Source organism: Phascolarctos cinereus, unplaced genomic scaffold (assembly GCF_003287225.1).
Source record: "Phascolarctos cinereus isolate Bilbo 61053 unplaced genomic scaffold, phaCin_HiC Scaffold_4;HRSCAF=312, whole genome shotgun sequence".
Taxonomy (NCBI): Eukaryota; Metazoa; Chordata; class Mammalia; order Diprotodontia; family Phascolarctidae; genus Phascolarctos; species Phascolarctos cinereus.
The window spans coordinates 700,270,348-700,294,836 of record NW_027555847.1 but is presented as its reverse complement, the minus strand read 5'-3'; the positions used below and the strand labels follow the sequence as shown (position 1 = coordinate 700,294,836).

Below are 24,489 nucleotides of genomic sequence, written 5' to 3'. Positions count from 1 at the left end.
TTTCCTGCTCCTGGGGCCTGCCTTCTACTGAGCACGAGAACTCTCAGTTAAGGCTCTGCCTGTAGCTACAGTAGAGTCCCCTCTCTGGCACTTCCTCTTTTCCTTGGGGCTTAGCCCCCCCCCCCATGATGTCCTCTTCACTTTCTCTCTTCATTCAGTTTGTCTCCTGTTATTCCCCTCCCCCTCCCTTTCCCACTCTTTTTCTCACTGTTTTTCATCCCTTTCCTCCTCTAAGTCTTTATTCCCCCTTTACTTGCTCTCCTAGACTCATTCTTTGGGTGAGCTATGAGAGGTCCGCTGTGGGCCTCAGTCTCCTCATCTGTAAAGTGAAGGCTGCTGGACTGCCTAATCTCTAGGGCCCATAACAATTCTGTGTGTCAATGAAATCAGAACTCAAGTGAAGGAGGAAATGGGTTTACCTGGGCTTTCTTCCTTCCCCTTTCTCCACACTCTCTCCTTGACCTCAAGGAGCTTGGCTGGATGGGCAGGGGAGGAGCTCTCCGGGGCTGGACTGGGGGAGGAGCTATCTGGCAGAGGCCGTAGGACTCAGAGCCAGGCAAACTTCTGTGGGGAGCACTGGGACCCGGGGCCCCATGGCCCTCCCATCGGAGGCCAGCTACCTGGAAGACAAGTGGGACTCGGTGAGGATGCCCCGGGGACCCTCAGGGAAGGGCTAGCCCTCTTTCTTTCCTGCCTCCTTTCCTTCCTGTCCTCTGCCCCTCGTCCCTAGGCGCTCCTTCCTTTTTCCCTCTGTTTGCTAGTTTTCTCCATTCTTCTGTTCTCTCCCCTCACTCTAGTACTATGGCAATTGAGCTCTGTTGAGTGTCTCAGCCCCACATAGCCCCCTCCTCTTCATTCTTTTTCCATTTCTCATGTTAGCGCTCTCACGTTTCTTTCCTTTCATTGATTTTCTTTTCTCTCCTCCTCTCTTCTCTTCTCCTTTCTTCTCTGTCTCTGGGTCTCTGTCTGTCTCTGGGTCTCTGTCTGTCTCTGTGTCTCTGTCTCTGTCTGTCTGTTTCTCTCTATCTCTCTGCCTCCTCTATCTTTCTTACTCTCCTCCCCATCTGTCTCTCTTATTCCTCTCTGTCTCTCTCCTGTCTGCTTCTTTCTCATCTCTCTGTCTCTTCCTCTGTTTCCCTCCCTCCTCTATCTCCCTCTCTGTCTCTCCTCTATCTTTCTCACTCTTCTCCCCATCTCTCTCTCTCTCCCCCCTTCTTTCTCTCTGTCCCTGTCTCTGTCTCTCTTCTTCACTCTCCTTTCTCTCCCTCCCTGTACTTCTGTCTCTCTGTCTCACTCACTTTCCTCCCCATCTCTTTGTCTCTGGCATTCCTCTTCCTCTCTTTTCCCTTTTCCTTCTATTTATTTTCTCACTCATGTCTCCCTTTTCCCTTTCCTCCTGTTTCTCTGTTCTTCCTGTTTCCCTCCCCCATCTTGTAGGCACATCCCTGAAGGCGATGCAGGAGTCTGAGCATTCCGAAGCAATCAGGTCATCCAGGCCCCAGACTGGCGCTTTTACCCCACTAGCTTTAGGGCCCTTTGGGCTCTGGGATAGGTGGTGAAGCCCCCGCCTCGGCAGCTGTTTCTCCACGCCTCCGTTCTGCTCCCCTTCTTCTCATCCCCATGCCTCGTCCTATTTAGTCTTCATTTTCTTGGAGCTTTAAAGAACCAAATCAAGGACCGTGTTCTACCACAAGCCTTTACTGCTCCCCCAGCTCCTAGTGCCCACCCTCCCCAACTTGTTGGTGTTCAGTCGTTTCAATTTGTCTGACTCTTTGTGATCTATTTGGGGCTTTTTGGGCAAAGATACTAGAGTTGCTTGCTTCTCCAGCTCATTTTATAGATGAGGAAACCAAGGCAGATAGGGTGAAGTGACTTGTCCAGGGTCATACAGTTAAGTGTCTGGGGTCACATCTGAACTCAGGAAGGTGAGTCTTCCTGACTCCAGGCTCTATCCATTGCAGCACCTAGCCTTCCCCAACTACCTTGCTTGTATTTATTTGGGTTTATTCTCTTTATCTTTATTCTGTATATTTTTGCTTATCTCCTCGATTAGAATGCAAGTTCCCTGCAGAGACTGTTTCACCCTTGGTACTTGTTTCTCCAAGTGCCTAGCTTAGTATCTAGCACACAGTAGCCATTTAATAAATGCTTGTGGGTTGGTTAATTAGAAATGTCTTTTGGCTGGACAGCTGTGTACTAATAAGATAGGAACATTTGAGTGAAAGTGGAAGCAGCTCTGGTGGTGAGTGAGGTCAGAGGGTTTGGGTTCAAATCTCCGCTCTGCCTCCCTGCTACCTGTATAACTTTGGAGAAATCACTAAACCCTCTCTGGGCCTCAGTTTCCTCATCTGTAAAATGAGAGGGTTGGGTTAGATAGCCCCTAAGGTTCTTCTAGCAGGAATTCTTAACCTTTTTTTGTGTCATAGACCCCTTTGGCGGTATAGTGAAACCTAGGGATCCCTTCTCAGAATCATGATGTTAAATACGTAAAATAAAATACATAAGATTACAAAGGAAGCTGATTGTAGTGTACAGTTATCAAAATATTGAAAGATGAGTTCAGGGACCCCAGATTAACAACTAGTGCCTAGGATGTTGGGCAAGTTACTACAACTCCCTGGGCCTCAGTTTCCCCATTTGTAACATGGGTGGTTGTTCTGTGTGGGCTCTAAAGTCTCTTCCAGCTCTAGATCTGGGCCCCTATGACCTCCTTGGGCCTCAGTTTCTCTATCTGTAAAATGAAGAGGTTGAAGTAGAAAACCTCCAAGGCCCCTTCCAGCTTTCAGATTCTTTTTTTTTCACCGAAAATCTCACTTTCATATTTCTCCTCTTTTCCCCCTCCTCAGATTTTTTCTGCCATACAATGGATACAGTTTGTCATGGCTACCCTCAGGTACGTCTACTTCACCTGGTGGAGGAAGGGTGGGCATGAGGGAGTCTTAGCGAATCTGGAGCCCCCGACCCTGGCTTCTTTTATCTTTTTTCTGCAGAGTTGTAATGTTCTTCCCTTCAGAGTGCCCCAGTGCCCTTTCCCCTAGTGACATCTTGAAACTAAAGAGTGATGCAATGAAGTTGAGACTTTCCCCCCTCCAAATGAAATGGTTGATGTTAGCTGAATTATTTATAGCACTTTAAGGTGTGTGGATCTATTTGACTTAATGTCTGCCTCACAGCACTCCTGGGAGGTTGTTGCTATTATTATCATTCCCATTTTACAGATGAGGAAACTGAGGCAGACAGATTAAGCAAGCTAATAAGTTGTATTACAGGAGCAGAGTGTCATAGATCTAAAACTAGAGAGAAGGGTCTTGTCCAACCCCTATTGTTTTAAAGAGGAGAAACCTGAGATGCAGTGACTTGCCCAAGAGCACACACCTACTTAAGTGTCTGAAGTGGGATTCGAATCCAGGTCTTTTTGGCTCTAAATTCACTGCTCTAGTCATTTCTTGCAAAACCTCCTTAAAGTCAAATTTGATGGCCAAACAAGGTCTCCTAGTCTGTTTTTAATTAGCTGCCTTTTAACCAAAATCTTTATTAATGCCTTTTGGGATTTATGGGTTGGTCATGTTAGATATAGCCTCACCACCACTTAGAATCCTCTCTTGTAACAGAGAAAAACAGTCAAGGAAATCTAACTGCACAGTGCCCACATCTGAGAGTATACACAACATTCTGTCCCTGTAGGCCTCCACCTTTTTTACTCAGAGGGGAAAATGTGTTTCTTCCTTGGTCCTCTGGAACCGAGTGACCAATGCCTTTAAACTGAGTTGTGATTAATGCATAGCTGCTTTCTTCTTTTCTGCCAGCATTATGGGATCAAGTTCAATCATTGCCTATACTATCTTCCAGAACATAATGAAGTCCCCAGAGGTAAGTAAGCTTCTACCTTTGTTTGGATTCTGGGTATTTTGACGAGGGAGCTCTTAGAATAATAAGATCGTAGAGTCAGGGATGGAAGGGACCTCAGAGGCTGTCTCTAATCCCCTTGTTTTTACAGGTGAGTTTTTACAGCTGAGCTAGCTAGCTAGCATTTATGGAATGAAATGCTTTTCAAATATTATTTCATTTTATCTTCATGACAACCCTGGGAGAAAATGCTTTTATTATCCTCATTTTTCAGTGAGGAAACTGAAGCCAATAGAATTTAAGTGGGGCAGGATTCCTGAGGAATCTTGAGGAAGGATTAGAACTCAGGTCTTCCTGACTCCAGGACCAGTGCTCACAAGGATACCTAGCTGCCCAGGGAGATAAAGTGACTTGCTTGAGGTCAAGTGGCATCCAGTAGGCAGATGCTTACCTATGTGTATACAGTTAGCTTGTTAGCTGGTTCATGCTGATTATGTGGCACCCATGATATACAGTGTCCTATGCTAGGTCTGATGAGGATGAGGAAAAGTCTGTCTTCAGTTCAGCTAGCTGGATGCAGATGTTAGAGCCAGCCGGCTCTAACAGCTCAAGAAAGACACTAGAACAGGGTGGGCAACCTGTGGCCTCAAGGCCACATGTGGCCCTCTAGGTCCTCAAGTGCAGCCCTTTGATGGACTCCGAACTTCACAGAACAAATCCCCTTAATAAAAGGATTTGTTCTGTAAAACTTGGACTCACTCAAAAGGCCACATCCAAGGACCTAGAAGGCCCATGTGGCCTCAGCTTCCCTACCCCTGCACTAGAAGTATAATACTATTAATAACAATAACGATGGCTCACATTCTTACAGCATTTTGTACTTTCTTAAAGCCTGTCCCTACAACACCCTGGTAGGGTAGCACTAGACTTGGATAGAGTTGTAACCCCAACTCTGCTAATGTTCTGGCCTCATGGTCCTGGGAGAAGTCACCACCTGTGAACCTGTTTCCTCATCTGTTAAATGAGGGAATTGAACCAGATGACCTCTAAGATCCTTTCCATCTCTAACTCACCAGGATGTGGATTTAGAGCTGGAAGGGAAATTAAAGGTCATTTGATCCAACTCCTTTGTTTTACAAAGGAGAAAAATAAGGTCCATTTGAGGACATTCAACCAGAGAAGCCGTGATGGTATAATGGATAGAGCAAGGGAGTTTGAGTTGAGAAGACCTAAGTTCAAATTTTGCTATAGACACTTGATCCTGTAGTTATATTACCTTTATGAGCCTCAGTTTCCTCATTTGTAAAATAGGGGGAGTATCAGAGTCAATAAACAGTTATTAAGCACCTACTATATGCCAGGCACTGTGCTAAGTGTTAGGATACCAAAAAAAAGGCATAAGACAGTCCCTACCCTCAAGGAGCTTACAGTCTACTGGGGGGAGGGAGACAACACAGAAAAAGAAGCTGAAAAGGGATAGGAGGAAGGAAGGTGGGAGGGAGGTGGTACCCAAGCAAGGGATATGATGACTTTATGACGCCACGGAGAGAAATGATCTGAGGAGGTGTGAGTTTCCAAGTCTTCATCTTTCAGAATGATGGGTTTCTAGATAAAATCCAGAAAGACAGGACTGACCCCTCCCTAACTCACAAGTGGGTCTTCCTTTGTTGTGGGGATCAGATGAGATAATATGTTAACTGCTTTGCAAACTTGAAAGCACTGTATGAATGTTATCTCTTATTTTTGTTGACATTGTCCTGGATCACACAGGAGGAGTTAGATTGGAACCCAGGACCTCTGAGCCCAAATCCAATGCTCTATCCACTGTACCACGTGGCTTTATTGGGAGGCCTGGCTTCAGTTTCTGCCTCAAATAAGTGGCAGAGTTGGAATTCAATCCCCGTCCTCTGGCTCAAAGTCTAGCACTCACTCCTTTGCATCAGGATACTCTATAATTCTATTTCACTAACGAGGAGACTGAGGTGGGGTGGAAGTTGCAGAAAGGCAGAGTGACACTTGAGCAGCTACATGGCACCCTAGTGTACAGAGCCTAGAGTCAAGAAGACTCATCTTCCTGAGTTCAGATCTGACCTCAGATACTTACTAGCTGAGCAAGTCACTTCGCCCTGTTTGCCTTAGTTTCTTCATCTGTAAAATGAGCTGCAGAAGGAAATGGCAAATCGCTCCAGGATCTCTGCCAAGAAAACCCCAAGTGGGGTCAGGGAGAGTTGGACACATCTATAAAGACTGAACAACAACAAATTGGTACTTGATGCAAGGAAAACCTTTTAATGATTAGAGCTATCTCATGTGTGATGAATGGGTTTTGACCCAGAGATACATGAACTGTTTGTGATCCAAGGATCATCGAGGAAGTTCAGAGACACTTATTACCATGTTGGCTTCAGAGGCATGACATTTTTGGCCACAGTGGCTCTTAAAGACCATCTTACAAGCTGTAGCAGGATGTAGGAGCTATATCACAGAAAGGTAACCTAGGCCAGTGAAACCTAGGATTCTTTTTTTTTTCTTTTGCTTTTTGGTGAGACAATTTGGGTTAAGTGACTTGCCCAGGGTCACACAGCTAATAAGTGTCAAGTGTCTGAGGCTGGATTTGAACTCGGTGTCCTCCTGACTCCAAGGCTGGAGCTCTGTCCACTGCACCACCTAGCTGCCCTGAAATCTATGATTCTTAAAATACTCAGGTATTGATGGGAAATAGTCAAGAGTTAGGTCAGTTCCATTTAATTCAAGTCAATCAGCATTTATAAATCCTCAATTATGTGCCAAGGGCTAGGCTGCAAAGAAAAAATGGCTCAGTCCTGCTGTCATAAAGCTAACACTGTACTAAGGGAAAAAATAATGCGGTGCACATATGAGTAAATGTGAAATGCGTATATATGAGCAAATAAAAATATAGAAAGTAAACACAAGGAAATTTCAGGGTGAGTTTGCTGTTCAGTCATGTCTGACTCTCCATGAATCCATCTGGGCTTTTTTTGTGCAGAGATACTAGAGTGGTTTGCCATTTCTTTTTCCAGCTCATTTTACAAATGAGGAAACTGAGGCAAACAGGGTAAATTGACTTGCCCAGGGTCACAGAGATAGTAAGTGTCTGAGGCTGCATTTGAACTCGGGTCTTCCTGACTTTGGGCCCCGAGCTCTATCCACTGCACCACCTAGCTGCCCTTGGGTGCTGAGGGTGGGTAGAGGGGGCATCAGCAAAGACCTCATGGAGGAGGGGGCTGGCGTGTGTGTTTTGAGTGATGCTCTGGGTAGAGGTGAGGAAGGGGAACATTCTGGGCATGGAGGCTGGTCTTTGCAAAGGGATGGACAGAGGCAGACGGAATGTCAGGGAGAAGGCCAATTCCCGTGGAATACAGAGGACGCTTGGGGGGAGAAGTAGGAAAGCAGATTGGAAAGTTATCACAGAGTCTGGTTGTGGACGGGGGAGCTACCTGCCCTATTGTTTTTGTGGTATAAGGAGCTCCTTGGTGAGGAAGCACCTTCTACCAATACAGATTGGCATGGGGGGGGGCAATTTGCTGACCCAGCAGTATTCCTCAAATTTTTTTTTGTCCTCAGGACCCCTTTATACCTTTAAATATGATTGAGGACCCTAAATAACTTTTTTTTTGTTTATGTGGATTCTATCTATGCCATATTAGAAGTTAGAATATCTTACTATTATTAGGAAAGTAGTTTTGACCTCATGGAGACCCTGAAAGGGTCTTGGAGAATCCCAGAGGTCCCTGGGCTACACTTTGAGAACCACTGGCTTAGAGAGTCACTTAGAAAACTGAAAGGTTAAGTAACTTGCCCAGGGAGGTGGCAGGGGCTTTGAGGCCATCCACTACTGTGATGCCGCCACAGGGGGCTGGAGTCTGGTCAAGAAAGGCTTTAACTGCCAAACAGATGTTCACATCTTATCTTAGAGGTAATAGGGAGCCATGGAAGGTGTTTGAGCATGGAGAGTGATACATCAGAGCTATCAATGAAGACTCTGCTGACACTTTCAAGGGGAAGCTTCTATGGAAGGTCAATTTGACTCATGCTGATGGAAATGGGAAACTGGGGGACTAGAAAAGGACCCTCAGATGGAGGAATCTTCTACTCTTGTCAGTCAATCATTGACGATGACTGAGCTCTGACTCAGACTTCCCTAATGTTTCTTTCCATTGTGGGAATCTGAGTCCGGGTGTGGGTCGAGGACTGTGCAAGCGTGATTCAGGGAAGGCTGAAGTGCTCTTCACGAGTAAAGAGGGAACACAACCTTCTGATCCAGCATGGGCCTAAGGCTGAGCAAAGAAGGCACCAAGAAACAGATCCTGGAGGATGCTGGATCCGAAGGCCCAGGGCCTGGGTTTGAATCTTTGCTCCCTCAACTGCTAACAGCTCGTTTCTTCATTTGGTGTGTGTAATGGTTTTGTTCCCTCTGCTAGATTGTGAAACAAGGGACGACAGGATTTCTGTCATATTTCCTTTGCATCTTCTTTCCTCTCTGGGCCTCAGTTTCCAACTCTGAAAAATGAGGAACTTGGATTGAATCGATCAGCAAGCATTTTTAAAATTATTTGTTTCCAGTGATCGAACATCTATTTTTCTTCTTTTCAACCCCCTCCCAGGGGAAAAAAACCTTCAACAAGCAATTATTAAGTGCTTACTATGTGCCAGGCACTGTGCTAGATACTGGGGGAAAAAGACTCTAATGAAATAGTCCCAGGAGTTTACAATCTAACCAAAAGAGAAAACATACAGATAGACACAGATATAGATATATACAAAATAGATACAATGTAATTGGGGGGCATTATTCATTGGAAAGTGGAATCGGGTACGGCCTCATGTAGGAGATAACTCTTTAGTTGAATATTGAATAAAACTAGGAATTCAAGATTGGGAGACAACATACCAGGCAGGGGAAACAGCCAGTGCAAAGGCGTGGAGGAGGGAAATGCGTGATGAACAGCAAATCTGTATGAGAAACAGTTTGGCTGGACCATAGAATAAGGAAGGTTGGGGCGGGGTGGGGTCAGCCTGGAAAGGTAGTTTTGGCCAGGTTGTGAAGAGTTTTGAATGGCCAGTGAAAGAATTTATATTTGATCCCAGATTTAATAGGAAGCTGTTGGAGTTTAATGAGGGTGAATGGGTGACATGATTAGACCTGCACTTTAGAAAAGTTACCTTTGATTTTCTCTAAGGTCCTTCTTAATCTAAAACCATGATCCTTCATTAAAGATGAATGCCTAGACTGTGCAATTTTCGAGAATTAGGGGTTGCTGTGGAACTTGCTGACTGGCTGGTGACTCAGAAGGGAGCTGGAAGGAAAGAAGGAAGCGGCCAGACACTTAACTTCTGTCTCCCCAGCTCTCCTGCCAAGACTGCTTGAACTTCGAGGACAGCCAGGATTTTGAGCTGCTATAAAACTCCTAAATCTTCTCCTCTGTTCCCAAGCCCTCTCCACCCCCTTCTCCCACCTGCTTATTGGCAGAGGATCTCGACTTCCCTGAAAAGATTGGGGCCATCCATTGGGAGTTCCCTCCTCTCCCCAATTCCAGACGCTCACTATGTCCTCATTCTCTCTTCCTTTGCTTCAGTCTCAGGGGAAGGTGTGATCCTTCTCCTTACCAATGGCAGTTTCTCTACTTGGGCCTTTGATCCCATCATTTCTCTTTTCCTTCTCTAGCTTGTCCCTTCCATCCTTCTTTGTCCCCACTGCCTTCAGAATTTTCAATCTCTCCTTATCCATGGCTACCTCCCTATTGCCCAAGACCACTCCCAGGTCTCCTCCATCCTGCTGAACAGCTTCCCTTGAACCTAGATCCCTTTAAGCCACCATCCTGCGTAATCAACCCTTCCCTTCACAGCCAGCTGGAGTACTGGATTTGGAGACAGAGGGCGTGGGTTTGAATTCTGCCTTTGCTATTTACTATCTCGGTAAGCTTGGACAAGTCATTGGATTACTCTGGGTCTCAGTTTCCTCAAATGTAAAATGAAGTTTGACTTGATGTCTTCTAAGTTTCCTTCCAACTCTAAAGCAATGGTTCTGTGATCCTAGAAAAAGCCGTTTACCTTTGTGGCTTCTACTCCCCCTCTCTCACTTCCTATTTCTCAAGTCCTTGCAATCTGGCTTCCATTTCCACTCCTGAAATTGCTGTCTGAGAGGTGACCGGTGATGTCATTATTGCTAAAGCCAAAGGTTTTCCTCAGTCTTCTAGGCTTCTATCTAGCTTCTGACTTTGATGACCAGACCTCATCATGGCTGACCTTCCATGACATTATTCTGTTATGGTTTTCTTCCTACCTGTCTGAACTTTCCTTCTCAGTCTCCTTTGCAGGGCCATTGCCCATGTCCTAAACCCCTAAGCAATGGCAGAATCCAGGGCTATCTCTTCTCTCCTCTCTCTTCATCAGCTCCCATGGATTCAACTCTCTTCATTCAGGCACCTCCCAAATCCACATATCCAGCTTTCAGTTCCCTCCCAAGTTCCAGTTCTAAATCTCCAACAACTTGATGGACATCTTCCCAATGGATTGCCAGAAATGTTCCAAATTAACATGAACAAAACAGAATCCTTTCTCCATGAATCCACTCTCCTCTTCCCTTTTCCATCTAAGACTCCTCCATTCTTCCAGACCCCCAGATTTGCAACCTAGGAGTCATCCGTGTTTCCCTCTCCCTCACCCCTCCAGTTGCCAAGTCTTCTTGATTTGACTTCCACAGTATTTCTTGTATCTGCAGCTTTCTTTCTACACACATTACAACCCTCCTCATTCTGACCTCATCGTCTCTTGCCTAGATTATTGCAACAGCCTCCACTTTGGCCTCTCAGCCCTAAGTTTCTCCCTTCTCTAAAAGCCTGCATGACCTTCATGGATTCTAAGTCATCCTGTCAATCCCTTGCTGAAGAAGCTTCAAGGACTCTCTTTGCCTGTCTGAAGGAATGCAAATTCTTCACAGTAGGCATGGCATTGGATTTAGAATAAGGAAAGCCTGGGTTCAAATCCTGCCTTAGACCGTGGGCAAGTTGGTGCTTAACTTCTTAGTGTCCAAGCTTCCTTCTCTATGAAATAAGGTTATGTTCAATGACCTTCTAAGGCATCTTCCAGCTCCAAATCTATGATCCTTTTGATGACAAGCCCTCCACCATCTGCCCCTAGCCTGTTTTCCAGACTGATTTTATATGATTCTCCCTTATTTACTCTCTTTCCCGCCAAATAGTTCTACTTGTTCTCAGAGCATGGAATCTCACCTCCAGCCTCTGGACCTTTGTCCTGGCTGTCCCCCATGCTTGGAATTCCCTCCCTCCTCAACTCTTCCTCTTAGCCCACGGCCCAGCACAAGGGCCACCTCCTTCAAGACACCTTTTCTGCTTGCCTAGGTGTTACTCCTTCGCCCTACAAAAAACGATTTTGTATTTCTTTGGTACAGATTGTGAATAGATTGTACTCCCCACTGGCATGTAAGCTCCTCGAGGGCAGGGGCTAGTTAGCTTTGGTCTTTGTCTTCCCAGCATGAGGCACTTCTTTTTGTTAAGTCATTTCAGCCGTGTCCAACTCTTCCTGACCCCCTTTGGGGTTTTCTTGGCAAAGAGCCAGAAATGGTGTGCCATTTCCTTCTCCAGCCCTTTTACACATGAGGAAACTGAGGCAAACAGAATGAAGTGACACAGCTACTAAGTGTCTGAGGTGGGATTTGAATTCACGAAGATGAGTCTTTCTGACTCCAAACACGGTATTCTGTGTACCATGGTGCCATCTAGCTGACCACATTAGGTACTTAGTAGGTGCTTAATAATTGCTTGCTGATAGATATGGCTGATTTGCTACAGAGTTTAGAGTTGAAAGGATCCCAGGATCCCAGATTTAGTATTAGAAGAGGCCTTAGAGGCCATTCAGTCCAATCCCCTCCTTTTGCAGATGAGGAAACTAAGGCCTGGGATGGGGGGAAGGTAAAGGGTTGGTGAATGGTTGTCAATGACTTGCCCAAGGTCTGAACCCAGCTCCCCAGTCTTCAGATCCAGGGTTTGTAGCACTACCTTAAAGGGAATTTGGTGCAATCCCTTCATTTCACAGGCACAAAACCTGAAACCCTGAGGCGAGAGTGTGCTGGAACAGTTCTAACAGGCTTAGCATTGTTCAGTTTTCAGTGTGAGCATTTACTCCTCAGAAATCACTACAAATGAGGCCTGATTTATTGCTTGTCTAGAATAGAGACTTTGTGAAGTCTACTGTCTACACTTAATAAAGTGCTGACAATGCAATTAAACTTCAAAGTGTAGGCGCCTCCAATTTCTTCCCTGAAAAAGGCCTGGTTGTTATACTTTTATCAACACACCCTTGGCCAGAGGAGAGGAAGTGACAACTCGATTAATGTCATGTAGACAGTAAATAGCAGAGCTGAGGATCGAGTCCAATCATAGTCAGAGCTCTCACTCTTAAGTCCACAAGGAAGCACTACTGTTAGTGAATGGACTGCCTTAGCGGGGAGGGAAATCTCTAGTGGAGGTCTATAAAGCAAAGTGTGAATGACCACTTATTAGTAATGTAGGGGAGAGGGGTCTTTCGTTTAGTTACGGATGGACTCAGCCACCTCTGTGATTCTTCAATTAAAGCACAGCCATTTTTCAACTCTACCTTGCTGCATTTTTAGCCTGAATTCATCCAGATAAAAATGTTTGAAGGGAGAGGGGTAGACAGCCAGATTTGGCCTAGATTGGCACCTTCCTTTCCCCTCCCATCTTACTCAAGATGATTCTGGGCCCTGACCCTCCCAGGGTATAGCTCTGGGCCAAATTTGAGCAGACTTCCTGTTTACTTAATTCCTAACATTGTTCTTAGCTTAAAATAAAGGGCTGTGCAAACATTCTATTGCATTCAAAGCTTTTGTGTAAGTTTGTTTTTAATATTTTCATAGTTTCCCCTTATAGCCATGTTTTCTCCTTCTTTGCACCTGGCCTCCCTGGGACTGGGATGGTACACACAGTAGGGATTGAATAAATACTTGTGGATGGTTGATCAGATTCTTATCTCCAGTTTACAGAACAGGTGGTTTTCCACCTGAGCACAGATGGGCACTTTCTGCACCCCTCCCGTCCTTGCCTGGGGCCTCTGCTACATTTCTCTTCCCAACAACTCCCTGGGCAAACAGAGCGGTTTCCTGGAGCTGTGACCACTCACACTCTTGCTCTTAGAAGCCTTGTCCCCACCTCCCTTAGCTTTACACTTTATTATTTGGTTTTAATTTCTCATCCATTAACAGCAGTATGCTCGGGACATATCACAGCTCAGTGGGATCTCCGAATGTGTCAGTTTGCTTTTCCTTAGTAATTCAATCCATTCATTAAACTCATGCAGTGGGTCAAGCAGTGCTGGGGATGAAAATAAGAAAAAAGAAAGACAATCCTTGCCCTTAAGGAGTTTACAATCTAATGGGGGAAGACAGCACACAGAAGGAAGATGACAAGGGGATGTACCAAGGGGCACCCAGCACAGGGCTGGGGGACTGAGCCATGATATTCCATGGAGTCAAAACCAGGCAGACCAGCTGAGACTTACCTGGGAAGTTCACATCTGAGCCTTCTAGGCGGGAAGGATTTGGGAAGAGCTTATTGCTCCACCTTCCAGGCCTCCAATCAGAGAGGACAGGCAACTGAGGTGGCTGAGAGGGTATCAAAAACTGAATCAGTTTCCTGGCTCAAGAGAACCAGGGACAGCTTTGTGCTTGTCTTTGTATCACCAGCTCTTGGCATGGTGGATGGAACACAGTAGCATTTATAGAGCACAAGAAAGTTTGCAAACTGCTTCGGGAATGTGATCGCATTTGAACCTCACAACTAGCCTGGAAAAAAACTATCGTGCCCAGCACTGAGTTGAGCACAGAACTCTAGATGTTGTCTGGCTGGGGCAGAGCATGGTATGACTCTCACCTCCAAGGACCTGGAAGCTTAAGACAACATTAGCTATTTGGACCTCAGATCTCCAGCTATTTTGGGAGAAAGTAAGTGGAGGAAAGCAACCTGCAAGGGGATACTTCTGGAAGATGTGTCGCCCAGACACACAAATTGAGTTCTCTCTCACTGAAGACTGCAGTGTTAAAACTTGACACTCCAAAAATAATCCTCATGCAACTCCTACCCAGTGTTAACCAAGATGCTGCAGACATTCAGGGGGCAGGTCCTCATTTTGTTCCTGTTTTCTCAGCTAAGGAGGATGCCCTGTGGACTGGAAAGGACAGAATGAAAGGGCTAACAGGGACTTGGTAGTCAAGATGATTAGGGAGATGTTAAGAGAGTCCCTACCTGTCCTTCCTGAGTTTGACACCTTGCCCCGATGAAGACCAAAGAACTGATAGATGCGAGGCTTCCTCAGCTATGGTTATGAGTCAGTCTTTGAGAGATCATGGGGAGTGGAAAAGTACCACAGGATTGGAGAAGGGCAAATGTTGTCCCAATGTGAAAAAAAGGGAAAGAATGGAGATTAGAGGCCAGACAACTTGACTTTGATTCTTGGTCAAATTCTAGGATGGATCTTGAAAAGGATGGTTAGTGAACATTTGGAAAAGGAAGAAATGATCACAGAATGTTAAGCACACAGCTTTATCAATTACAGGTTGTGGCAGCCTCATTTCATTTCCTGCCTTGACAGGGTTGCTAGACTGGTCGATCAGGGAAAGGCTGTGAATGCAGATTATAGCACAATGTGATAGAAAAGCTTTCATGAAATTCTTGTTGGGGAGTGGGCAGGAAAGGAAATAAGCATTTGTTAAGCTCCTATTATGTGCCAAGCACTGGGCTTCGTGCTTAACAAATATAAACTCATTTGATCCTTACAACAACCCTAGGAAGTAGGTGCTATTATTCTTCCCATTTTACAGTGAGGAAACTGAGGCAAAGAGACGTTAAGTGACGTGTCTGAGGTCACACAGCTAAGAAGTGTCTGAGAGCAGATTTGAACTTACATTTTTACAGAAGAGTAGATTAAGTCCCAGAGATATTAAGTGATTTGCCCAGGGTTGCACAATAAATATCAGAGCCAAGATTTCAATCCAGCTTCTATGATTCCAAGTCCAGTCCTCTTTTCCAGTATACCATATTTCCCTCTTATGGCAGAGCAAAGTTGCCAAAAAAAAAAAAGTTTGCCAAGCAAAAAACACTGGGCTTAATTAGGAAGAAATTTAATTAGGATAAATATCAGATCTTACACCTGGTTTCAGAAAGTCAATTTCATGAGTACAAAATGGAGGAGGGCAACAGTTCATGTGAAGAAGGGGATGGCAAACTCAACCCTATGACGAAGTAGCCAAAACAGCTAACCTTATCTTAGGCTACCTTAAGAAAACCATAGCATCTAGGGTAAGGAGGTGATGGGCCCTCTGCACTCTGCCCTAGTCCGAGCCCATCTGGAGGACTACGTTCAGTCCTGGGAGCCACATTTCATGAAAGATATTTATATGTCAGAGAACATCCACAGGAAGGTGGCCAGAATGGTGAAAGGCCTTGAGTCCAGGTCATCTGAAGACACTGGGGATGCTTAAATGCCTGGAGAAGACCCACGCGAGCCATGAAAGGTATCTTCAGTATTCGTAGGGCTATCACATGGGATTATTCTTATTCTCTTTGGAACAAGGACAGAAGGTACAAAGAGGGAAATTTAGATTTGAAGTCAGGAAAAGTTTCTGAACAATGAGTTGTCCAGAAGTAGAATGGCTTGCCTGGGAGGTTCTGAACTGGTCCTCTCCAAAGTTTAGAAAAAGAGCCTAGAAGAGCATGTCAGATATGCTGAAGCAGAGATTCCTTTTTGGAGGTATGGGTTGGACAAGATGGTCACTGAGCTCCATTTCAGGCCTAAAATTCTATGATTCCAGTGCTCAGAGGAGGATAAGTAACAAATCAATTAATCAATTCATTAGGCATCTACTCTGTGCCATCCAGAATGGTAAAGGGGTTCATGTTCATGCCATAGAAGGATTGGTTGAAAGAATTAGGGATGTCAAAGCCTGGAGAAGAAAAGATGGGAGGGCATGATGGTGGTCTTCATGTCTGTTGTGTAGAAAAGGGATTATCTTTGTTCAACTTGTCCTCAGAGGACAGAACTAGAAGCATTGGGTGGAAATTACAAGGAGGCAGGTTTAGCCTTAGCACAACTTCTTAATGATTAGAACCATCCCAAAGTGGGATGGGCTGCCCTGGGAGGTAAGAAAGGACATGAGAAAGTGACTTGAGGGAGACAGTGAGACAGAAGAGTAGTGGGCTCCCTCTCACAGGAGGTCTTCAGGCAAAGGTTGAATGAGCACTTGTTGAGGGTTTTTTGGAGGGAATTCTTCTTGGAGAAAGGGTTGGATTGTATGGTCATGAGATCCTGTCAGACTTGAAGATTTTCTGATATATCCTCTTCCTTGACTTTTGCTCTAAATCAAAGGTCTTATCCCTGCTCTTTCCTTCCATCACTCAAAACAAATGGCCTCAGCTCCTATTTGACTGAAAACATATCTGAGGGCCTTCCCATGATGAGAGGAAATGCCATCAATTTTCTCCCTACTCACATCTGTTGCCCTGAAGTCCACTTCACCTGTCTTCCTGAGTTGTCGTCGTCTCCTGTTCCTCTTCTGTCTCTGGGTTCTTTTCCTCTATGTCCTTAATTTTGACATTGCCCAAGGCTCTTATCTCAGGCCTCTTCTCTTTCTACAGTTTCCCTCGGGGATATTTTGCCCCCAGTCCCATCATTTCATTGTCGATCTTGGAGGACTTCTATATCGATCTAGTTTTCATGACACTGCTCTCTCCTGGATTTCCTCTTACTTGTTGGACCACTTCTTCTCACTTGCCTTTGCTGGATGTTTGTCCAGGTCATGTCCATTCAATGTGGGTGTCTGCTAAGGAAGTCTCTGCCTGGGTTCCACTTCTCTGTCTACAGGTGATCTTGTCAGCCTCAATAGTCATCTCGATGCTGATGATTCTGGCATCTTTTTCCAGCCCTAAACTCTCTCTTAACCTCCAGTGTCACATCGACAACTAACCACCTGTTCAACATCTCAAACTGGATGTCTCCTAGACATCTTAAACTCAACATCTCCAAAACCAGATCCATCAGCATCCCCCCAACCCTCCCCTCTTCCTCATGTCCTATCACTGTTGAGGGCATCATCATGATCCCAGTCACCCACACCACCAAACCAAGTGTCATCCTGGACTCCTCATTCTCTTTCATTCCCTGTACCTAATCTGTTGCCAAATGTTGAGCATTCTGCCTCTTGGCACCTTTTCTATACATACACTTCTCTCCTCTGTCACTGCCACCAAGCTCTCTCCACTCTAATCAATCCTTCACTCAACTGTCAAGCTCATCTTCCTAAAGCACTACTCTGATCCTATCATCTCTCTATTCAGTAAACTCCAGTGGCTCCTCGGGCCCTCCATGATCGAATGTAAAACCTTGTGTTTGCTGTTCAAACCCCCTTGTAACCTGCCTCCTCCTTCCAATCTTCTCACACCTTCCTCTTTCTTCCCTACTCTGTGATTCCATGACAATGGCCTCCTTTGGTCAAGTCACTCCATCTCCTGACACTAGGCATTTGCACTGGCCAGCCCTCATGCCTGGAATGCCCTCCCTCCTCACCTCTGCCTCCTGGTCTCCCTGGCTTCCTTCAGGTTTCAGCTAAAATCCCACCTTCTACAGGAAGCCTTTCTCAACCCTTTGTAATTCTCTCTAACTAAGTCTTAATACATAAATTCTCTCTCTTCACTCTTCCTAATTGCCCTCTAGTGACTATTTCAAATTTATCTCTACACATCTTGTTTGTACACAGTTGTCATTAGCCTGGGAGCACCTTGAGGGCTGGGACCATCTTTTGCCCATCTTTGTGTCCTAAGTGCTTACCAAAGTGCCTGGTACATAGTAGGTGCTTGATAAATATTTTTTGAACAATACATTGGTCCATTATAATGGATAACTGAAGGTGTATCTAGATGTTGAAGTGGATACAGCACTGGCCCTGGAGGCAGGAAGACCTGAGTTCAATTCCAGCCTCAGACACTTGACACTTAACTAGCTGTGTGACTCTGGGCAAAGTCACTTAACCCCAATTGCCTTGCCAAAACTAATAATAGTAATAATAATAGCTAATTGAATAATGAATGAGGGTCCATTCCTACAGACTGAGTTGGATGGGACCTCAAAGGTCACCTAATGCAACCCATACCTTACTGGAAACCCTTTGAGTAGTTTTGGAAGCTCTCTCCACTTCCTGCATAAAGATGCCTCCCTTTGCTTTGACAGGTGAGGCCACTTCTGTGTTTGAGTTTCTCGGACCTACTTCTGGGGACGTGTTGGCTCCTGGGGGCTCTGCTGTACGGGACCCCGATGGCCAAAGAGGACGTTGTCTGTTATAACCTTCAAACCACAGGCCAGGTGAGTCTGCCCAGGTGGCCACTCACCTGACAAGGCGGGACTTCCTGAGATGGGAACAGGAAGCCAGGATGGGATGATTGCCTCCTAGGGAGGGGTCTGCCAACTCTTTCATTTGGTCCCCAAAGCTCACCATCTTATTTCTGGAGTAGATCACCTGGTCAACTTTGCTCATCTCTCACTATTAGCCAACAGGTCACAATATCCTGCCCAGCAGCCTACAGACAGAATGAATCTTTTGTGTGTCCAGGGCATGCGGACTAAGGGTGTCAGGCATAGTGCCAATAGCTGATAAAGGCAGAAGGTTTTAATAGCCAACATCTCTGTAGCATTTTAAGGTTTGCAAAGGGCATTATGAGGGTAATATATTCCATTTGATCCTTATGACAACTCTGGGAGGTAGGTGATGTTATAATTCCCACCCAAGAGATGGGGCTGAGCAGGATTAGTGCTCAAGTCTACCTAACTCTAAGTCCAGTGCATTATCCCCTGTGCTGCAAGGGACCATTGAGGGAAGTTGTAAGTGGTAACTAAGAGTCGGATGGAGAACAGGAAAGGTGTAACACACCTAAAGTCACAAGAAGGGGGAAGAAAGAGAGAGAGAGAGAGAGAGAGAGAGAGAGAGAGAGAGAGAGAGAGAGAGAGAGAGAGAAGGAAGGAGGAAGGGGTGGTCAAGTGGCCAAGGCTTCAGAGAAGCAAGGAGGAGGAGGCCTGAAAAAAAAGCCACTAGATTGGATGATTTGAAGGACATCTGAATAATAATAATAGTGATAATAATAATAATAGCATTTTTTTTGACTAGGCAATGGGGTTAAGTGACTTGCCCAGGGTCATACAGCTAGTAAGTGTTATGTGTCTGAGGCCAGATTTGAACTCAGGTCCTCCTGACTCCAGGGCCAGTGCTCTATCCACTGTGCCACCTAGCTGCCCCAGTAGCTAACATTTCTATAGCATCTTCTATGTGCCTGGCACATAGTGCTAAGCACTTTACAGATATTACATTTGATCCTCACAACAGCCTGGGAGGTAGGTGCTATTGGTATCCCCATTTTGCAGTTGAAGAAACTGAGGCAAACAGAGGTTCAGTGATTTTGCCAGGATCACACAGCTAGGAAGTGCCTGAGGCCAGAGTTGATTCAAGTCTTCCTAATTCCAGGCCCAGTGCTGTACCCACTGACCCACCCAGCTACCTCTTTGAATGATAATAATAATAGCTATCATTTCTGTAGTGCTTACTTAGCTGTGCTAAGGGCTTTACAATTATAATCTCGTTTGATCCTCACAACAACCATGGGAGGAAGATGCTCTCATTTATCCCCATTTTATAGTTGAAGAAACTGAGGTTAAATGACTTGTCCAGGGTCACACAACTAATAAGTGTCTGAGGCCACATTTGACCTCAGATCCTCCTGACCGCAGGCTTAGTGTTCTATCCACTAAGCCTCCCAGTTGCCTTTTGGAGAGCAATTTCAAGAGAATGGAGAGTGGGAGGTTGTAGCAGAAGCCTTATTTCAGGGAGTAGGAAAGAGCGTGCTCTTGGAGCTCTGGAGGCTTTGGAGTAGATAATTCTTTTAAAAGGAGAGGAAGAGATAGTGACGGAGTAGAGGAGCCAGAGCACGTGGGCTGTGTCACTGAGCTGGAAAATAGGAAGACAATCATTGACCATGGTCAGCATTCCCTAGGAGGGGCACAGACAGGGCAGACAAGGCCTCCAGTGTCCCTGCCCTGGCCACAGCCCTGTCCTCAGCCCCAAGCTGTTAAATAAGCCAAGGTGGGAATCACTCCGCCTGTCAGAGAACAGGAACATTGCTGGGCCTTAGGGATCTAGAGATAAAAAAATGAAGCTGTCTCTATCTTGAGCTTATGTTCTGGGAGAGATGATATGTGCATAAATAAATAGATAAAAAATCAAAAGGTAAATGGGGTGAGGGCCTGGGAGAGTTCTAATAGTCAGGAAAAACCTCCTGTGGGAAGAAGGGGGTGCTGGAGCATCTCTGAAGGGAAAGAGGGCTTCTCTGAGGCAGAGGCAGGGAGTGAGGACACTCCAGGCCCAGGGAATGGCCGGTGCAAAGACTGGGAGATGGAGAGTTAAGTTGGACCAGAGCAACAATTCACCCGCATTACAGAGGTCAGAAAGAAGAAAAAGGGAAAGGTAGATTGGGGCGAGGCCTAGAAGGTAAACTGAGGGGGATCACGTGATCTTGATGAGGTCTAGAGGTTTAAGTGTGCTGGGACCCCAAAATCACAACACACGGGTCCTGAGTAACAGAATTGGGAGGAGGAGAGAGAGGAAGAGAGAGAGAGAGTGCTGGGTTGTTTGGTTCAGGTAAGGCCTTATGTGGCAGATGGTGGCTGAGCCGTGTTTTGAAGGAAAGGAGGGTTTCTACCTGTTGACCGTTTCTAAACTTGGCCTCAGGTCAGTCTGTGGCTCATCTGTCCAATGCTGACTTACGTCCAATCTTGATCTATTGAGAATCCCACTAGAATCAGTTCTCAGACCAGCAAGGCAGCTTAATGACAATAGAATCCTCAGCTATAGCAGGGATGTGCTGCAGGCTGCTGGTTCTGGCTGTGAGAGCCAATGGTCAAATTTTCAGTCTGAGAACTTATAACTTGGAAATCTACAAATGCTACAAATTAAGGTTTGATTTCGTGTTTTTTTGATTGTCTAGAGTTCAACTGATGGAGAAAATATTAACAACACAGGGTTTTTTTTCCCCTTTGGAAAAACTGGCTATTAAACATTTACCAGCACATGAACACTGGGCCTGTGGTCAGGAAGGCCTGAGTTCAGATGTGACCCCAGACCCTTCCTAGCTGTGTGACCCTGGGCAAGTTACGTAACTCCTGTTGGCCTCAGCTTCCTCATCTGTAAAACAGGGATAATAACATTACCTCCCTCCCAGGGTTGTTGTGAAGACCAAATGAAGTGCTAATTGTAAAGGGCTTAACACAGTGCCTGGCACATAGTAAGTTTTATATAAATGTTAGCTATTCTGCCCCTGCCTTAAGAGTTAAGGGCCCACCTAAACCTCCCAAGACAAATAAGAATCTGGTTTATTTTAAGAGCTCTGAAAGGGTCGTTCTTGAGTCACGTCCAACTGTCCTTGACCCCATTTAGGGTTTTCTTAGCAAAGATACTGGAGTGGTTTGCCATTTCCTTCTGCAGCTCATTTTACAGTTGAGGAAACTGAAGCAGACAGGGTTAAGTGACTTGCACAGAGTCACACAGCTAGGAAATGTATGCAGTCAGATTTGGACTGGGGTCTTCCTGACTGCAGGCCCAGCACTTTATCCATTGGGCTATCTAGTTGCCTCCAATGATTAAAATTGGAAAATGTAAATTAAAAAATAGTAATGCAATCCAGGTTCCACTAGAAAAATAAATTGGGGGGGGTGAGGCAATCAGGGTTAAGTGACTTGCCCAAGGTCACACAGCTAGTAAGTGTCAAGTGTCTGAGGCCGGATTTGAACTCAGGAACTTCTGACTCCAAGGCCAGAGCTCTATCCACTGTGCAACCTAGCTTCCTCAAATATACATTTTTTAAAAAGAGTAATTAAAAAAAAGAAATTAAAGATGACATCAAAGTTGAAAGTCTGGATGCCTGGAAGGATAGTGGTTTATTTGACAAATTGGGGAAATTTGGAAGTGAGGAGGATTTTGACAGAAACATGAGTTCTATTTAGCTCATGTTTGAGACGCTTATGAAACAAGATCTTGTTCAAAATGTCCAAAAGGCAGTTGGCGATTCCAGAGCTCAAGGAGAAAGTCTGGAGCTGGGTATAGAGAGCACAGAAATGGTTGTGGAGCCCATGGGAGCTGATGAGATTGATTGGTGAGAGGCCTCAAAAGAGAAGAGGGTCCAGGAAAGAGCCTTGGGGGCCCTGGGCTTGGCTCTGGGGAAACAAATACAAAAAAAGAAAACCATCCCTCTAGCTTATTTTTCTTTTCTTCCCTTAAAGAGCGAACAACTGAACAAAAAGCTAAAATCTTTAAGATAAAGTGTTTATGTATTCCTCACGTTATGGTCTGGTGCATTAACTGCCTCATTTAATGCTCTGAGGGAATAGGTGCATCCTATAGCAGGGCAGGATTTTCATTTCTTTTTGTCCATTTCATTGAATATTAAGGCTTTTTCCTTCACTCATATTTTCTTTTAAGATATTCTACTAATTTTGTAGCTAGGTGGTGCCGTGGGTAGCGTGGCAGGCCTGGAGTAGGGAAGACTCATCTTCCCAAGTTGAATTCCAGCCTCGAACATTTCCTAGCTTGGTGACCCTGGCCAAGTTGCTTCACCGTGTTTGCCTCAGTTTCCTCACCTGTCAAATGAGCTAGAGAAGGAAATGGCAAACTGTTCCTGAATCTCTGCCAAGAAAACCCCAAGTGGGATCATGAAAAGTCGGACATGACCAAAACGACTGAACGATAACAAATAATTTTGCTCCTTTTTCGCATCTAGTCCAACCCTGTTATTTTACAGATGAAGAAACTGAGGCCCAGAGAGGTCATAGCATCATAGGATCACAGCTCTGGAGAGGGTCCCCTAGTCCAACCACCCCATTTTACAGGTGAGGAAACTGAGGCCCAGGGTCACTACTGGTTTGGGATATCCTAATGGGCTGGATTACATGGCCTTAGAGGTCCCTTCCAGCTCAGAGCTATGATCTTTCCCAAGGCCTCAGTTTCCTCATCTGTGCAGTGAGGATGGACCAGATGACCTCTGAAGACATTTCCAGCTTGGAGATTCTGGGACTCCACTGCCATTCGGGGTGAGGGGAAGAAGGGAGGAAGAGAGGTTGGGGAGCTGAGAGGCTCTTCCACAGCCTTTCCCCCAAAGCTGACAATTTTAGTTTCAAAACTGAACCCACAGAGAGCTTTCTTGAATGGAATCCTGAAAGATACCCTCCAGAGGGAGAGACAGAAATAAGGCAGAATTATCTCAGAACTCTGGCAAGGTTTAGACCAACTTCCCTGCCTTTGGGCTGGTCCTGGCTGCTCTTGAGAAGTAGGGCTGACTTAGCCAGCTTAGCCTCAGGTGATCAGTCACACAGGGAACTCCTTGTTTCTATAAGTGGATGGTGGAGAGCCCCTAGACCTGGGAGTGGCACAGTATCAGGAGAGCCTCTTAAACCAAGACCGCCTATGCTAAGAGAACAGGACAGGGAAGCTCTGAAAGGCAGTACTACCTCCCTATAGCTATACAGACTTATCTGCCGTCTGCCTCAGTTTCCTCATCTGTAAAATAGCAACAACAGCACCAACACAACTGCCAGGGGTACTGGGTTGTCATGAGGGATAAAATGAAATGATATTTATAAAACGTTGTGAATCTGAAAATGCTACTTAAATGTGATTTTATTGGTGAGTCATTTCAGTTGTGTCTGACTCTTTGTGACCCCATTTGGGGTTTTCTTGGCAAATATACTGGCGTGGTTTGCCATTTCCTTCTCTGGCTCATTTTACAGATGAGGAAACTGAGGCAAACAAAGTGAAGTGATTTGCCCAGGGTCACACAGCTAATAAGTGTCTGAGGCTAGATTTGAACTCAGGAAGACATCAGGCCCAGTGCTCTAAATAAAGTCGATGTACAAACAAAAGGTATCCATTTGAAAAATGAGTCAGAGGATATAGGATTTGGGGGGATTATATCAATTGCATAAAGCAAGGTCACTCTGCCTTGTGATGTTTATAAGGTTAGTGGCAAAGACGTCACCTTAAACAAACTCATGAGTCCTGCATCCCTAGTAGAGGATGAAGAAGCAGAGAGGTTTTACGAAGATGCTCCCAAAGTCCTCCAAAGGAGGTTGGCTGACATGACTTCCGAGTAATGATGGGCACAGATGGGGACTTGGGGAAATCAGTACATTGGAAAATGAGGTTCAGGATGAAGAAATAACAATCACCGCTGGAAGGCGGTGTCACAGAGTGGACGGTGAATCATTCTGGTGAGTGTACTGAGGCTGGATTAGAGTAGGCAGACACCTGAGGCAAAGAGACCATCGCGGAGGAGACTGCAATGGTCCAGGTAAAAGAGGATATCGTTTAATCATTTTTCAGTTGTGTCTGACTCTTTGGAGTTTTCTTGGCAGAGACACTGGAGTGTTTTGCCATTTCCTTCTCCAGCTCATTTTACAGATGAGGAAACTGAGGCAAACAGGGTGAAGTGACTTGCCCAGGGTCACGTAGCTAGGAAGCGTCTGAGACCAGATTTGAATTCTGGTCTTGACTCCAGACCC

General features: G+C 45.4%; 1 protein-coding gene across 4 annotated transcripts in view; it reads left to right on the top strand.

The window, feature by feature from the left end:
• The first annotated feature begins 512 nt into the window (after positions 1 to 512).
• TMEM116 (transmembrane protein 116) overlaps positions 513 to 24,489 on the top strand; it is a 47,207-nt gene continuing 23,230 nt past the window's right edge. For 2 of the 4 annotated variants that reach the window (XM_078154314.1, XM_078154318.1), the window contains exons 1-4: positions 516 to 641; positions 2,847 to 2,893; positions 3,807 to 3,870; positions 18,124 to 18,255. In XM_078154314.1, the coding sequence (XP_078010440.1) occupies positions 594 to 641; positions 2,847 to 2,893; positions 3,807 to 3,870; positions 18,124 to 18,255 (291 nt within the window). In that variant the 5' untranslated portion in view covers positions 516 to 593. Of the gene's footprint in view, positions 642 to 2,846; positions 2,894 to 3,806; positions 3,871 to 18,123; positions 18,256 to 24,489 lie in introns of all 4 variants that reach the window. The other 2 variants (XM_078154317.1, XM_078154315.1) reach the window with 2 other exon arrangements.